This window comes from Colletes latitarsis, chromosome 2 (assembly GCF_051014445.1).
Source record: "Colletes latitarsis isolate SP2378_abdomen chromosome 2, iyColLati1, whole genome shotgun sequence".
Classification (NCBI taxonomy): Eukaryota; Metazoa; Arthropoda; class Insecta; order Hymenoptera; family Colletidae; genus Colletes; species Colletes latitarsis.
The window spans coordinates 15,884,149-15,901,705 of record NC_135135.1 but is presented as its reverse complement, the minus strand read 5'-3'; the positions used below and the strand labels follow the sequence as shown (position 1 = coordinate 15,901,705).

Below are 17,557 nucleotides of genomic sequence, written 5' to 3'. Positions count from 1 at the left end.
AAATAATCAAGTTTTCAACAACAACACACATATTTTCGCTATTAGGGAACCAAGTAGACATCCCTGGCAACATTTAAGGACCGATTTTGCTACGCTCCTCGCTCTAATTAATTAGTTATTAGCGATAGATCCCTAAAGTGTCGCGTTAAAAAGTTAGAAACAGTGTGCCGACTTCAGATATTAGTTAATAACTATTTAATAACGCATGGAATGGTTCCAACAGGTATCCTTGAATCTTGTCAAGGGTCTATACTATATTCTTAAACTCTAACAGTTCATAATTTAATCCCAGGAAAGGCGTAATTAGTGAATAATCGAGCAGTGATTCATTGAAAGCGTTTATTTGTATTGTGGCGCCAACTAGTGGCGAAAACAGCGTACTATGTGTTTCCCGGCTTGTAATGAACTACTCCTCATTAATTTGCTAATTACGCCTTTCCTGGGATTGAAATATGAACTTTCAGAGTTTAAGAATATAGTATAGACCCTTGACAAGATTCAAGGATACCTGTTGGAACCATTCCATGCGTTATTAAATAGTTATTAACTAATATCTGAAGTCGGCACACTGTTTCTAACTTTTTAACGCGACACTTTAGGGATCTATCGCTAATAACTAATTAATTAGAGCGAGGAGCGTAGCAAAATCGGTCCTTGAATGTTGCCAGGGATGTCTACTTGGTTCCCTAATAGCGAAAATATGTGTGTTGTTGTTGAAAACTTGATTATTTATCGATTAAAGCAGACAGTGATACAGTTGTAAATGTTCGGACTTCCGATATTCGTTAATAACTATTTAATGAGGTATGGAATGGTTATAAAAACTATCCTTGAATGTAGCCAAGGGTTTATACTATATTCTTCAATCCTAAAAGTTTATATTTTAATCCTAAGAAAGGAGTTATTAATGAATAATCAAGGTACTGCGTATTAAGAGTAGGAGGAGTGGGGGTAGCTGTACTCCGGATACCTCCTTTAACATTCTGTGATCCTGGCACGAAATTTTTAGTTCGAAACCCGTTATTAGATGGCGATACTATACGTCGACACCAAATCGTGGGGGGCGAGAGGGGATCTGTACTCCGGATAGTACGAATCCCTGATATTAGATGGCGATACTATACGTTGTCAAAATTTCTTGGGGGGTGAGGGGACCTCTCTTCCGTATACCCCCCTCTAACATTCTGTGATCCTGGCACGATTTTAGTATTACAAATCCCTGATATTAAATGGCGATATTTTGTCACTGTTTAGCGCAATATTAAAACAAGAATCGCTTCCAGTAAATTGTTTATAAACAAGTTAATTAAATATTAATTAGATTTGAATAATATTTGAAGTAGTTATGAGGGATTATAAAACTTTAAAATTAATAAAAATAGGGAATTAATGGGGAAAGGTGAAGGAGAATATAAATAAAAAGAATGGAAAATATATACTATGATTTTGATATTTTATTAATAAAAAACATAGGGAATGTATTACACATTTCTAACTCTATTAAATAAAAACATGCCTCGACATCTTGATAGCACGTTGCGTTGCATAATAAACCTCGTATCGTATGGAAAGGCATTAGGAATCCCGCAAGAATTATATTTTAATATTTTCTTGTAGTGCTTTATTATTTGCTTTCAATTATCATCAATTGCATGATACGTTTCGACACATTATACATTAGTTTTTTTTTTCACACGAAGTGATTTACAATTAACACTGCTTCTAGCAAAGGAAATCGCGCTCTTGTCGAGATTAAGCGTTGGCAAGAATGGTCATTGCTTTTACAATAGTAATATATCGTTGTCGACACTCTTAATGATAATAAATAAAATAAATTAAAATTATTTTAGTACAATAGTATACGAGAAAAACGTGTAAGAGCATTTTTACATAGAAATACGCATACGGAGTATCTCGAAATAAATTACAACGAAAATGTTTGATTCGTTTGGAAAGCTAATTTTTATTGCACTTAATTGTAGCATATTTAAATGTTAAAACGACCTTCTCACGTCAGTCTTTCTAACTTAATTTTAAAAAGGATTTCTTTAATGTTGATAAGAATCGAAACAAAAGTCACGCGTTATAACTAACAACAAGTTACTCATAATATCACAATTTTCTTTTTATTTGTTGAACGTTTTTTCATTGTTTGAATAATTATTACGAGATACATTGTATTTTTTTAGAAACATGTCGAGGCATCGTCTGTCTCATAATCATCGCGCTAGAGATAACTTTGCACTCTCAAACGCAAAATATTCGTAGGCACTAGAATGATAAATTATCGCTAAAAATTAACCAGCTAAATCAAATCTCCTCTTACGGAGCCATATTTCGTCGATTAATATTATGCAAGATAGCCGTAACAAAATAAAAACTAAATTCAGTAGAATTAGATTTCAATATTGCAGCTTAATATTTTTATAAATGTTCCATGCTTCATTATCCGATTTATTAATTATTGGAAACACTGAAAAGTTCCCACTACAGGATGTTCGGCCATCTCTGGGAAAAATTTTAATGGGGGATTCTAGAGGCCAAAATAAGACGAAAATCAAGAATACCAATTTGTTGATGGAAGCTTTGTTAAAAAGTTATTAACGTTTAAAGTTCCGATCGTACTGAATTTTTTTCTCGAAAATGCGTAAGATTTCGGGGGTATGTCTATTCACCAAAAATAATTATAATTGACCCCTGCAACCGAAAATAATTTTTTTAGAACGATTTGAAATTTTTTAATTTTGTCGAAAAATTTAGGCACCTGTCGATTCTTCTTAAAAATTCCTTTTTCATTTTTAGTAATTTTGTTCGACGCCCTACAGAAAAGTTATCTAATACTTTTTTGTAGGTACCCATGAGCTCTACTTCAGAAAAAAGTTTCATTGAAATATATTCACAATTGTATTGAGTTATAGCTGTTTGAAAATTGGATCATTTTTATGGGGTTTTTCTCATTTTGCGGGGTCAAGGACCAACTTTTCGAATATTTTTGCGATTTGTACATATTCTCCACCAAAATACGCGTAGTTTGCTTTTTTAAACATTAAAATCGTCCAATCCGTTCAGAAGTTATGACGTTTTAAAGATTCGCATGAAAATTCGGGCAGACATTTCTGGCCAGAAATTATATTTTCGGTAAGGAATTTTTTTCTCGAAACTGATTAGGATTTCGGGGGTATGTCTGTTGACCAAAAATGCTTGTAATTGACCCCTGCAACTAAAAATAATTTTTCCAGAACGATTTGAAATTTTTGAATTTAATTGTTAATAACTTTTTAACGAGGCCTCCATCAACAAATTGGTATTCTTGATTTTCGTCTTATTTTGACCTCTAGAATCCTCTATTAAAGTTTTTCCCAGGAGTGGCCGAACACCCTGTATATTGAAGGAACATAAAATTTGTTCACGTACAGTAACATCAGCTAAACAAGCACTAAAATGTAAGTAAAATTGAATTTATATATGTACATAATTTAATTGGAAATGAGATCCAAGTAAAATTCTTTTAAGGTAAGCCTACAGGACGCAATAGATATTTTCTGTTTAATAGGTGTTCATCCGATGAAAATGTTCTTGTTCTCCTATACGTTTAAGAATCGATTATGGCAGTTATATTCAATATGATATGCCCGCGCTAATTACATCATTTAACGTTCATTCAAAATTTAAGTCCAAAGGAAAAAACAAACTTTTAATTTTCAAACGAGTTTCTTAATGTTTATTACATTGTGTATTAATCTAGTTTCACGCATGCATTTACACCGTTTAAAGGCAAAAAACATTATATTTAACAAATATCGTGCACACTTTACACCGCATACTTATTCTTAAGTCATCGCACAATTACAATTCTACGGTTTGTTTTAGCATTCGGAATGCCGTTTCATTGACCGATATTTAAAATCATAAAAAAATCAAATCAGATAACTAAAATACATGAAACAATGCAATTTATCTAATATGATGATAAAGATAACAGATGTAAATTTCAAAAAGGCTGATATTTAACTCGAGCTTCATTTCATGTATTAAAATCACATACCCACAAATGTACCTTATGTCGCTTTATTGAAATGTTTGAATGTTTTCTAAAATTGTTAAGAATTCAGCAAGACTTTGATTAACCGGCATGAGTAAAATAAACAGTTTTTATTTATATGTTTTATTTTATAATTATATTATATTACCAGCAGTTCCAAAAATTGCTAAATTTACAATCCCTGGCCAAGTACTATTATTATACTGAATAATCGATACTCTGGAGAAAAGAAACCACGAATAATCGAGCTCCGGTTAATCGAAGTCCTACCGTATATAATAAATTATTAAAATATTATATTACAAAACGAGAAACAGGATTTCTGTTGAGCAGGTGATATAGATAAATAGTATACGATAAATACAATACATGCGTGTGGCACTTTTCGCATTATTTTCGAATTCCTAAGTAAAATATTCCTATCTTTTGATTTACTTTTGTATGAATATTCGTTTCTAAAATAATTGTATTGCAATAAATATAAAGAGGAAATATTTTTTGTTTGTAAAAACAAATTAATTTTGAGTATGTGACACATTAGACGACTCTACGTTCCGTTACTTGTAAATAAAACCATGTAGCGAATTTGTTATCTACATACTTAAAAACGTACGAAATGAATTAGGCCTCAAGCATATTAATATTAAACTCAATAATAAATAATCAGTACACCACAGGAAAAAATTGTATATATATATCACCTTCCTAAAATGGCAAGTATTTTACAAAGGACTAAACGAGTATAATAATTTTTCTAGAAAAAAAATTAGGATATGTATATATGGCACAAACAAAATAAATATGATCTATGAAGAGTATCATAGATGATACAATGAACACTATATTTCGCTAAATCTCATCGTCAAAGTGTATAGATCTATTGTATCGAAATAATGTTTCTACGCTACATAATTAATTTCTTTTTTTTTTCTATAAGTAGTCTACGAATTTTTAAAGTACATCCACTTTATACGCGTTTTACAATGTGATGAATACAATGTGTAATAATCGAGAACTGCAGAGTAATATATTACATGTCGCAACGTTCTCGTTATAATTAATTTCAATTTACATAGAGATTCCAGCACCTCGTTTAAATTAGGAAGATTCCATGATCGTGTATTTCTTTGCTATTGCTTCTTTCACGAAATATTTCCATGATGCGTGAATATAGAATATGACCAAAAATAACAGAGTTCAAATTCACTGACAAGAGGGGAGGAAGAACCAGGACTATGCTCCACGCCAATTCGAATCAAATTTTATACTTATCTTGATTTATACAGACTGTCAGCATGATTGTAAGTGGTCTCCAAAAGGCAGGCGGTCGTGATGAGACCGCCTTCCATGTGCCAACCTCACCTCCTCGCGGTGGAGACTGGGTAACGTTGCATGACAGCAGTATCCCCAGCTGACTAGCATGCAACGGCCAACGAGGCTCTGGCTTCATGTCCCGCAGTCCAAGTAGATACCTTATACGTGTATTGAAAGCACACGAAGAGGGACGAGTGAATTTGTTCATGTTTTCCATAGAAATAGAAGCTTTGGCACGAAAAAAAAAGAAAGAAAACTAAAAATGTTTCATTCCGTTACTTTTGGTCACCCTGTATTGCTATATAATCGAAATTGATTCTTCCTAAAGTAAAGTAACTTTTTACAACGTTCACAACACTATGACAAATTTTAATCGCTTGTGTGTGTTCCTTTGATGAAACAGATTTGTTCAATTTCAATTTAGCTCCACCACGAGGGGTGGTACTGTACTGACATAATACTTAATAATGAATTTGTAGAAATATGGAACATTGATTGTACAACTGGTATATAATGCATAGTACAAAATAAATTTCTAATCATTAGTATCTTGCAGATTATGAAATAATCTGCCCTGACTTCATTGTCAAGGAAAATTTTATATTTTCTTTAGCCACTCCACAGCAAAATGGGTCATACCTGTAATTTTTATTTTTACTCCAGCGTAAATTTAGCTTGAAACTATATTTTTACGGCTTAGTTCTGATTTTTTTACTAGCCGTGAATAAAATTTTACAAGCTTAAAATTTAAATAAATCCTTCTCTTCTAAGAAAATAAAAATTAATTTTTATTTAATTTTTAATATTGTAAAATTTTATTTATAGTTGTGAAAATGTTTAATTGCTTAACTTAAACAAATTACCTGTCATTTACTATCGTAACAAGGAGAATAAAATTAAATTTTCATTGTAACACACAATTTTTATTTCGTTGAGCTAATCCAGCTCTAGATAAATCACGTTCTATTTCGTCATCGTCTTCAATACTGTAATACAACAAAAATTGAACAATAAGTAAACAGTTACGTAAACGTTTGAAAATTTCTGTTTTTGTCATTATCAGTTGTGGAAAAGTAAAAAAAAAGAAAAAAAATATTATAAGTGATAGAACTAGTTAATTAATTCGTTAATTCTTTGAATTAGAAATATGAGGCTATATGTATACTAATATCTGTAAAAATAACATTATACACTTACGCTCTTTCTTGCGTATCAAGATGGTGAACTAATTCATCTCTTTTGTTTACAATAGAAACTAGTTCTTCTAAAAGTAAATTTTCTCGTATTTTTTGTTCGGGCGTTTTTCTCCAATCTTCTACTTCGAGCGTACTTCGTAATTCGCGTTTTAAAAGTTCAAATCGACGTTCCAAATCGTCTTCTTTTTCCCTATAATATTCAAATATATTGAAATATTGTTAATTTAACATATATTGTAACACGTTTATTAACAAAATGCAAAAAGAAATAAATGCTTACAATATATTCAATTGCATTTGCCTTCTTAGGAGTGCATTCTTCTTATTTACGAGGGTAAACCATAGAGACATCAGTCTTTCAGTTTCATCTTCATTGTCACTTTCCATAGCGGTTCGAAGTTGTTTTTCAAGTTTACCAGCTTGAATATCTATTTGAGTTTGTTCTCGTTCTAATGCCTCTAATTCGTTTTGAATGTATGCTGTCATGTCCTTTCCCAACTAAGTACAAAATTATGGCGGCAATTAACATATTCGATAATACATATTTAATTGAACGAATAATATAATACATACTCCTCTAAGTGTGTAGGAGGTACCATCAGGACTAGTTTTATCTGGTGAAATTCTCTCTATTATCTTAGAAAATGAGTAGAGAGGAGAACCGGTCTTTTTATCACCATCCATTACACTTGGAGTTCCCAAAATATTTCCATTATATTCGGACTGAAATATTTATCATTCGTTACAAGAGAATTTTAGCAATGAAATGACGAGGTCTGCCCTTGCACGCGAGAATTTCACTGCTGCGTCCCGAATTTGATGTAATTCAACTGTGCATTACCGTATTATACTTATAGAGAAAATCAAGAGTGTGTCACTAACCTTTGTACTAAATCTGTCACCGGGTGTAGACGGTGTCATGCTACGTCTCGGACTATTATTTTGGTCATCTATCGACCGTCTGTCGCTATTATTGTCATCGCTTATTTGATTTGAAGTAACATTAACGCCCATTTTTACGTCTGCTATTAAACGTCTTGCTCTTTCACGTAGTTGCTGTTGCCTTTCATCGTCGTTCTGACTCTATAAATCATAAAATACAATTTCCTCGTTTACACGACTGTATTAGAAACAATGAAAATAACGATTAAAGTACGAAAGTAAATTTGTATGTATAAATTATTAACACGTTCGCTACCATCATTCATGGATCAGACATGGATGACCATTAAGTATTTAGGCATCTTCTTAACGTAGGCCCGCTTACTATTGGTGATAATCTTTTCTTGGGAGTTACATATTGTTTTCTTCGCCACTTCGAAGAGTGCCATATCCACAGTTCTTTGCTTTCAGGATTCCCATGAAATAGATCATCTATCGTTCTTCCACGAGAAGAAGGCATAGCGTGTTTACATCCCCACTCTTGCTGCAGTCCGCTGATTGACTGTCACCGATCTTCGTCACCGTTTTCAAACAATACCTGTGAGTCAGTGAACTGCAAAAGGAGTGGGGATGTAAACACACTGTGCTTTCTTCTCGTGGAAGGACGATGCTTAGAATGGTAACATGTCCCTTATGTATCCAGTTTAGCGCATTTCTATTCTGTGCTGACTCTGATAGAATTGAATTCCAAGGCAGTAACTGACTACACCGAGATCTTTAGTTTCGAATCTCCTGGACAGGTATTGCTTCGTTCTGATAATGACTTCTCGGTTCCGTGAGGCTACCAGAATGTCGTCCACATATGTTGCAATTAGGATGAGGTTCTTTGAGATAAATGCACGAATCCGCTGAGGATTGCTTAACGCTGAAATCCAGTAGAGCTTGGTTCAATTTTACACAGGCCACAGAGTGCCTTATTCAGCAGGTAAATCTTATTTCCTTAGTTGGGAGTGTTCAGAATTTTCATTGCTTTCTGTCCCATGTCTTCTTTTTCTTTATGAATTTTGGGAGTTCCATAAAAGCTTGGTTTACAAACATTTTATTCTGAATTACTATTTTGTCTTCTACCAGTGGCGGAGAAGGCGAGAAATGACAACACAGGATAATTTGACTAATGCTAGAGCTTAATACAAAACGCTAAATCGATTTAAAATCTAATACACTACAATCTATGTAACCGCAAACATGTACGTGCATCAAACAAGACGCCGTAATGGCGGACAGAGCATTAACTCCCCCACATCGCCCACGCTAGGTGACACCAGCCGTTCAGCTAACGGTCATCCGTGGATCACGTTAATCGTAACAGACAGGATACTAGTTAAGGGTTAACAAGCCATCTGAATAGTTTCACTATATCCCACATAACGTGACAATGGACGACAGTTAATTTGTTTGTACAAATACCAAATATACATATATGCATGTAACGTTAGTCTGTCATGAGGATGTGACGCGTGGTAGCGAACATGTTAAATAAAATAATATAAAATTGTAGAAAAGAAAACCTCGATAGGACTAGCGGCGGCAGAAACAAGGCCAGCTGACTTTGTCTGGTTCCTGGCCTGTTCTAACAGTTGTCTTGCACGTTCTCTTAACTCGTCATGCCGACTGACTAATGGCTAATACAAAAAATAGCAAATTAGTTACAAGCAACAAACAACATATGACGTGTATAAAGACTAATTACATGTTGGGAACGTTGCTCTCCGTGTGGTGATGATACACTCTGACATTCAGTACTATCACGACTTCCCTTCTCAGTAACATTTATCGAATCCTACAAGACGAGTTTACTAAATTTATTGCAATCATAATTAAATTGTGGAAATTGCAGAAAAACAGTTAATTAATCCTTTAAAGCATTACTCGAAACAAAATCGTGTACGAAATAACTGCGTGTAAAATATTGCATTCTGCACTGAATATACGGAACTTGCAATAAGAGATATTTATATTAATGTAAACACTATATACATTTATGCACATTCGTGTGTAAGTATGTATGCATACATGCATGCATAATGTGTGTGTACATATAGATAAAAAAACATAAACTTTGAGAAAATAGCATATTCAGAATTGCTCAAAGAAATATCTTCGATCAAAATTATTGTTTTGTTTTGTTAATGAAGCAAGTACTAATTTCCTACATGGTAGTCATGATTACTTAGTGCAAAAGAGGCTATACAAAACGAAAATCCATATAGAAATGTTCTTACAAATATAAAAAATATACCAACTTTTACAAGCCGTTTAATTAAAAGCAAATGTATAATTTAGTAATATTTTAACTAATTTTTGAATGAATATATTTGTACAAACGTACGGTCAATGAATCTATTTAAAATAAAATAGAACTAATATTCTCATTGCTGAAAATGTTTTTAAAATGCTCATGGTGTAAAATAATTCAAAGGTACAACAATTTGCATTGGATTTGTTGTTAATGCAGTAAAATAGAAAGTAGGCAACTACGTAAAGTGAAGTGATTTGAACAATTTCAGATATACTGACGTCACGAACTGGCGTTTGTAATTTGTTAATTGAGATCGACTGAGACCATTTCTCGTCGATTATTTGAATATTTTCCTCTTCCTCGTCAGACCCGAAAGGATCTGTTAATTGCCGACGAGTCATTAATATAGGACGTTGTACTTGCGGTACTCTTGGTGGAGACTTGCTCTGTAGTAAATTTGAATCAGTACCCCGTATTATCAGTTCAAAAATGATCATTTCTATGGATTTGTGACATGCAAACGGCGACAGTACTAATCTATAGGTAAAATAGACATACGTATATACCTTTTCTCTAGATAAATATTTTTCTTTAGTCGGCGATAACACTTTTTCTAGAATACTCTTTGAACTTGCTAATATAATATCCTTGACATCTTTAACACTGGATGGCGATTTATCTTTATTGCATTGATCATGATCCTGATTTTCTATATTCAAACTTAAATGTAATCTATTTTTTATAGAATCAATATTAACATCCTCCTTTTTGTTATCAAACGGATTCGATCTGCAGACAAATAAATGCCTTATTGTACCATTGTTTCTAATTTAAAAATTAATTTTATTAGTAATGGAAAAATCGTAATGAACGTACCGTCTGTTGTCTATTTTATTATTTTTATGTTCCATTTGTTCTTTTTTGTGCAAATTAATTATTTCCTGACCAAACAATTGTACACTCACATCCGAATTATTGTCTGTATTAAATCTACCAATCATGTAAGAAGATTCATCTGTCGTTTTACCTATCTGATGTACCTGAGGATATGAAACAATATCGAATGACATAATTTATTTTTTAAATTTAATACAAAATATAAATACAAATTTATCTCTACGAAAGTTTAACTTGAACCGTACATGTACGGCTATACAGGGTGTTCCGCCACCCCTGGGAAAAATTTTAATGAGAGATTCTAGGGGCCAAAATAAGACGAAAATCAAGAATACCAATTTGTTGATCGAGGTTTCGTTAATAACTTTTTAATAAAGCTTTGATCAACAAATTGGTATTCTTGATTTTCGTCTTATTTTGGCCTCTAGAACCTCCCATTAAAATTTTTCCCAGGGGTGGCTGAACACCAATACGCAAAAAATAATTATTATGTAAATATCTTCGTAAATAAATTATAGAATTTATGATCGAAATATTAAACCAATGAAAGTTCAATATTATTTTCTATTTGTTAAATACCTCTAATTCATGGCCAGTGAAATGTGCTCTCAGCTGATATAAATATGTCATTACAGCTAATTTGTCAGGTACAGTCAATATATCCATATCTGCTGGTTCTATTACTCTGGGTATACCAAGAGCTTCTCCAGCATCAAATGCTTTTTTACAGTTACCTTTTACATCATGTGGTAATAATGAATCTATGTCTCTGCAAATTTTAAATACTTATTTTTTCAAGATAAAAAAGAAATCATTTGATAAAATTTAAAAACTTCAAAGTTCACTGCTTTGCAAGCGATTATAAGGTGATCCTTTATTTTGATTGCGCGGTAACTTAAGAATAACAAATGATAGTAAGCCAACCATTTATAAATAGAACAAATAAATGTGATTTTTGATACGCGGCCAAATCCATTAATACGTACCTCTGTTTTTTATAAGAAAAATATAAATATTCTTTTTTGTTACTGAACTTCGATATAAATACGAAACAAGCATTTTTAGACAAATTGTGAAACTTAATTTAGAAAGTATTCTAGTTTATTATACATACATAAGATCTGGTCTAAAATGATGTATGATCGAACAAAATGCCATTCCATTTCTCCATGATGTTGTAAGATTAGTAACTTTTACACCGGAATAATCTTTAGTTACGTCTTTACACCATTCCAATAAATCCTGGCCTGGTGTAATTTCTTTTAATCTAGGAACACTGACAGTATTTTTTGTCAGCTCTAACGGTTGCAATGGTAATCTTAGCGTACTGTGTTCAATGTTTCTACTACGATGAACATAAAAAAAATAAGAATTGAATCGTTAAAAAATTTGCATCGAGGATACGATCAATTTTAACTTGTTAGGATCGATTGTTAACGTACTCATTTTCAGCAGCGACAGTGTCCTTGAAAGCAGATTTTTCTTTAAAGGAATCGTCAATGCCGGTCAGACTAATATCACGTATAAAGTGGTCGTTATCATTTACGGGCGTAATATTGTCCTTTGATAAGCTTGCCACTGTTAAAATGCACATTATCATTTTTATACGCAATAACTGTCCCATATTTGAACCTACCGTTCTTTCACAAGAAGAAGGCACAGCGTGTTTACATCCCCATTCCTGTTGCAGTCCGCTGACTCACAGGTATTTGTCGAAAATGGTGACGAAGATCGGTATACAGGGTGTTCGGCCACCCCTGGGAAAAATTTTAATGGGGGATTCTAGAGACCAAAATAAGATGGAACTCAAGAATATCAATTTGTTGATGGAGACTTCGTTAAAAAGTTATTAACAATTAAATTCAAAAATTTCAAATCGTTCTGGAAAAATTATTTTCGGTTGCAGGAGCTAATTACAATCATTTTTGGTGAATACACATACTTCCGAAATCCTACCCACTTTCGAGAAAAAAATTCGAGTAGGTGCTGAAAGTTTTGGGTGAAAATAAAAGACTTTCGAATCGTCTTGGAAAAATTATTTTTAGTTGCAGGGGTCAATTGCAAGCATTTTTGGTGAATAGACCTACCCCCGAAGTCTTGCGCATTTTCGAGAAAAAAATTCAATACGGTCGAAACTTTAAACGTTAATAACTGTTTAACGAAGCCTTCATCAACAAATTGGTATTCTTGATTTTCGTCTTATTTTGGCCTCTAGAATCCCCCATTAAAATTTTTCCCAGGGGTGGCCCAATACCCTGTATAATAACCAATCAGCGGACTGCAGCAAGAATGGGGATATAAACACGCTGTGCCTTCTTCTCGTGAAAGGACGGTACGTAGAATGAATCTTACCACTTATTGGAGTGCTAGGTAATTCACTTTCAGTTAGACTACTCGTCATTAAGTCGAGTTGCGCGGAAATATCTAAAATTTCATCAAGATTTTTCACAGACACTTCCTCGACATCCTCGGGTATATCTTCATTATCAAAATCATCTAATGGAGCAATATCGCTATTATTGTTAACCGACATTAAACTAGCCATACTCTGCATATCCTCGTCCCTAGCAGATAATTTTAACATTAAATATTAAATTCGATTTATTATTTATAAATAGAATTTTTAATTCTAAAATCATCTTACGTTGCTTTGCCCTCTCTCAAGAAAACACATGACAAAGTACATTCTAGCGTGGCTTTAACAATTTTTTTCGAAGTAGGTTTCAAATCTAATTTAAGCTGTTGTTGTGTGGATTCTAAGGTTGCGTATTTTTTCATATTTATATTTGTGGCAGCCACGTGCCGTCTTTTGCCCGTAGAAGAAACCTGTTCGTGAATAATATCATTGGAACATTTATCGGATAATTTCTATTAAATAACGTTTGCTTACATCTTCGATTACAAATGTCCAATCTTTATCTTCTAATTCGTGTGTTCGTGGGTCTTTGAACAGAGTTACTGAAATGGTGTGATTGTCAGGAACAGCCCAACTAATGACACCTTTCAGTGGGTCACTCAAATTTGGTTCCCAATCTAGGGGTTCAGAAGTAACCCTTCTACTACGTCTCGTCCATACAACGCTTAGCTTGTTTGGTTTCCTAAATATTGTTACAATATGCTAAACTTGTTGATTACACAACAATTATTATTTATTAAAAATAAATGGCGCTCTTTGTAAGTAAGGATTATATCAAGTTTGTTCTTTAAACAAATGAATCATACACGACAGATTAATTCATTGACGCTCATTTTATTGTGTCTATCTTGTCATATCATATTGATAAGATGTTTTTTAAGCATTGTTTAAGTGCTCCGGCTTTTGGGCGCCAGCAGACCGTTAATATAATCAATATAATTTAATCGTTTAATCAAATTAATTTTGTATGCATGGCCACTTTGCTACGAAAGTTTGAAAGCGAGATAGGAGGGGGAATGAAGCGGAAAAGGGAATGGGAAAAGGTTTCTGTTCTGGGCCTGCGTAGTGGACTCATCGGAAAAATAACCTAAAAGGCCCAACTTTAGACGCCGAAACATTATTCGGCGATTCAGTAGTCGGTGAATCGTCGGTCAGGAACGATAGAGCTACGGATTGTTTGTGTGTGTCCCTCTGTTGGCGAGTGCGAGAGATACCGCCACATATGTAACCTTTGTAACACTAATCGTATACGAGTGTAAACTATCTTTATGTACATACAACCAAAAATAGCATACGATATTTAGTCATATTCACTGAATCAAATTCCTATAAATAATTAATGATCGATATTTATCATTAGTAACATCATTACTACAGACACTAAACAGCCTGTTAACTCTGATTTCTCATGTATGTATGTCTTATTGAACACAGATAGAATATACAAGATAGATATTGTGGTAGTTAGTTGAGGAGTTATCAAAACATTTGAAAGCAATGGTTAAACACGGTGTGGGCATTACAATGCTGTGGGGACGTTTTTCTAGCAAAGTAGTTGGAACAGTTCATTTGTATCGATGACAGTTTTGATAGAAGAATGGTAAATCAGTGAATGATTCAATTAGTGTAGAATATTAAAAAAGAAATAACTGCATGTATACCCAAATACTTTTGTCATAGAATAATTGTTTATGGTTTTGATTAATTCATATTATATATGATGTATGATGATTTATTAAGCTAAGAATGTATAATTTCAAGGTTCAGTAAATGATATTTTTCATAGAAAAGATTAAATTCAATTCATTGAATTGATAAATCACTGTACAGTCATATTTTATTAGTATCTCAGTACTTTTGATAATAACTGTACATAGACTACTTTAGTCACTTTATAATTCATAATATTTATGTAAATATAAAATAGAACAAGTAACTCTTTAATCTGTCTATTGATTATCTAATGATAGAACCTATTTAGTCCATTCTTTATCATGTTTTTATTTGTAGGTTAATGAACATTAAATCTTGTGAAGTTGGCTCAAACCCAAGCGAAAATATAAAGAGTTGTTTACTTAATTTTATGCTTACACAGCTGCTAAATTCATAAATATTTACATTTCCAACTAGTATGTACATTAATCAAGTTTGTTCATTAACCATAACACACATTTCATAATACAAAGAACACGGTTATGATAACCTAATTATGAGTAAGTAAAAGTAATTAATATTTTAAATACATATATTTTGATATTTTTACTAAAACGAAATATGATTTTGTTTTTAACAAACGTATAACTTATATTTACTTTATATTATTTTGCTGATTAACACATTTGTATTTTAATAAAAATTAATTACATATTTATCATAATTTGCTTCTTTTTAACAACAATTGAATTTCAACTAATGTTTAATTTTTCGTTTCATTAAAATTTGTTTAATGTTCGCAATAAATAATCTGGTATATATACATCTTATGATACACACAAAAATAATAAGAATGATATCATTCATCAGAAATGTTACACCAAATTAGAAAAGAAAGTACAGAACACTCACCATTTCGTTGTTGTTTCTAAAGTGACTTCATGGTACGACACGGTGAATTGAAATTTTGCAGCTCTCTTGTTCACTCGCTGCAATCGTTTCCAAACGGAACTCATTTTTTTTATTTAGTCGTACTTTTCCGATGATTGTCAAAACGTTGTTTAACTTATAATTATTTATATGCACGTGGAACGCAATAAGTCATTTTTTCAATAAATTATGGACGCTACAAAATTTGTTATTTCTATAGAGCGAAATCCGAATACTTCTCTTTATCGGGCACTGTTTAAAAATTAAAAGTCCAAGGTCCTACAATCATTCATGCATTTGACATTTCTACTTGCACCAATGTAATATGAACGAGATCATCTATTCATCCTATCATAGGATTTTTTGACCCTTCTATTATTTCGTATTTATAACACGCTTTATTGGCATTTTTATATTTCCAGTGTCGTCTACACAAAACACTATACCCCGATAGCACACCGAAAATATCACGACCACGAGAACACAAAGTTTTACGATCAACTTGAACTCGTACCGTGACGAAATCTTTTCGACTTATTGATCTCGTATTATATGATTCTATGGTAGGAAACTTAGTTGGTACCTTATGTCCCATAGAGTGCGTTTACATGGCTTCTAACTGCGACTTTCTGGGGACCAATCATTCATACCATAAGAGGGGAAAGTCACCAGCTTCAGTAACAATTAAAAGCCCTTTCACACGACGATACTTGTGTACGATACTAGCAAGTATGATTGGATGCTCGATAGGAATGTTCAGACAGGAATTTTCATAGTCTACACTGATAATGAAACTAAAGTTTTCGACATGTGATAGAACACATTAAGACTCGATGCAAACGGGCGACTTTTGTCATTGTGATTCCACAATAATTTAGGAATAACGAGATTAAAGAAATTGAGGAAAACGGACGGACATGTATATTATATACTCGTTAGCGTTGAACAAAGACGCTTTAATTTTGTTTGTTATAAGACACTCTGTCCAGAACTAGAGTTTTGTACAGTTAGAAATACTAAACAACATGGCGGCACGCTAGGAACAATTCCTCAGCTTGGCTACACCATCTATGTTACTAGCGAAAACCGCTGGTCACCACACAACCGTAATGACTGCGCAAACATGTGTGACTCACAGACGAGTCGATGCGACGTCATTGCAATTCTGCACTGACGACGCTATGTCAAGAAATGATTTTATACTATGCAACACGAGACTGCATTAATTCCATTTGTATTTTGAATACGAATCAAAATGTGATTTTATTTGTCAATAAACAATACCATAAACTGTAATCTGTATTTCGAATAAGATGGGAGACATTCCCAAGCTGAACTATGTATTACTTTTACTCTAGCAAGAGACTAACAATTAGTAGAATTATAGTGATTAGATCTTAACCTAGGGCTACTGAACTTATTCTCCGCCGTCGTTGAACTAACCCTTCAAACAAAGTTTTCGGTTTTTCCGATTATTAACGTTTCTACGTATGCATATTGCGTTTATGTATGACAAAGTACTGCAAAATGTACATTACATTAATTGCTACGTTTTTAGACAGTAATTTCGAAAAACCTGAGTGTGCAAATACCTTTTTAAGCTACTGTATTATTAGTATGACTGAACAATAGAAACGTCTAGTCCACACCGTACGAAAGGAAGACTCAAATTATTACAATAAACCATATACGCCAAAATTATTGTTACGATTATGTATAATTCGTGAACTTTTTTAAAATTATAACACATTAAAATCCTACAAATTGTCTTATTTTATATTTTTTACTAAAACAATAGTCCCCTAATAAATATCAATTAATATAAATCATTAAAGTATAATGACATAAAGAATTAAATGTACTCATTAGCTTGGAGAAATAAGTAGCAGTCAAGCAGATGTGAGTTATGTAAGAGATTGAAAAACAAA

The 17,557-nt window shown here is 32.8% G+C and overlaps 1 protein-coding gene across 6 annotated transcripts; it reads right to left on the bottom strand.

The window, feature by feature from the left end:
- Nucleotides 1–1,593: 1,593 nt before the first annotated feature.
- Ehbp1 (Eps15 homology domain containing protein-binding protein 1) lies at nucleotides 1,594–16,162 on the bottom strand. Of its 6 annotated transcripts, XM_076783562.1 has the most exons (18): nucleotides 15,612–16,162; nucleotides 13,521–13,728; nucleotides 13,275–13,456; nucleotides 12,983–13,194; nucleotides 12,073–12,208; nucleotides 11,745–11,975; nucleotides 11,210–11,399; nucleotides 10,610–10,773; nucleotides 10,300–10,522; nucleotides 10,012–10,179; nucleotides 9,185–9,274; nucleotides 9,003–9,116; nucleotides 7,435–7,635; nucleotides 7,126–7,275; nucleotides 6,833–7,050; nucleotides 6,554–6,742; nucleotides 6,220–6,342; nucleotides 1,594–5,995 (listed from the first exon to the last, which is right to left on the bottom strand). In XM_076783562.1, the coding sequence occupies exons 1-17, from the start codon at nucleotides 15,713–15,715 to the stop codon at nucleotides 6,261–6,263; spliced, it is 2,862 nt and encodes a 953-aa protein (XP_076639677.1). In that variant the 5' UTR covers nucleotides 15,716–16,162; the 3' UTR covers nucleotides 1,594–5,995; nucleotides 6,220–6,260. The 6 variants fall into 6 exon arrangements, with proteins under 6 accessions (XP_076639677.1, XP_076639676.1, XP_076639678.1 ...); XM_076783561.1 differs by having other exon boundaries at nucleotides 1,594–6,342; XM_076783563.1 differs by having other exon boundaries at nucleotides 1,594–6,342; nucleotides 11,745–11,972.
- Between the last annotated feature and the right edge of the window lie 1,395 nt (nucleotides 16,163–17,557).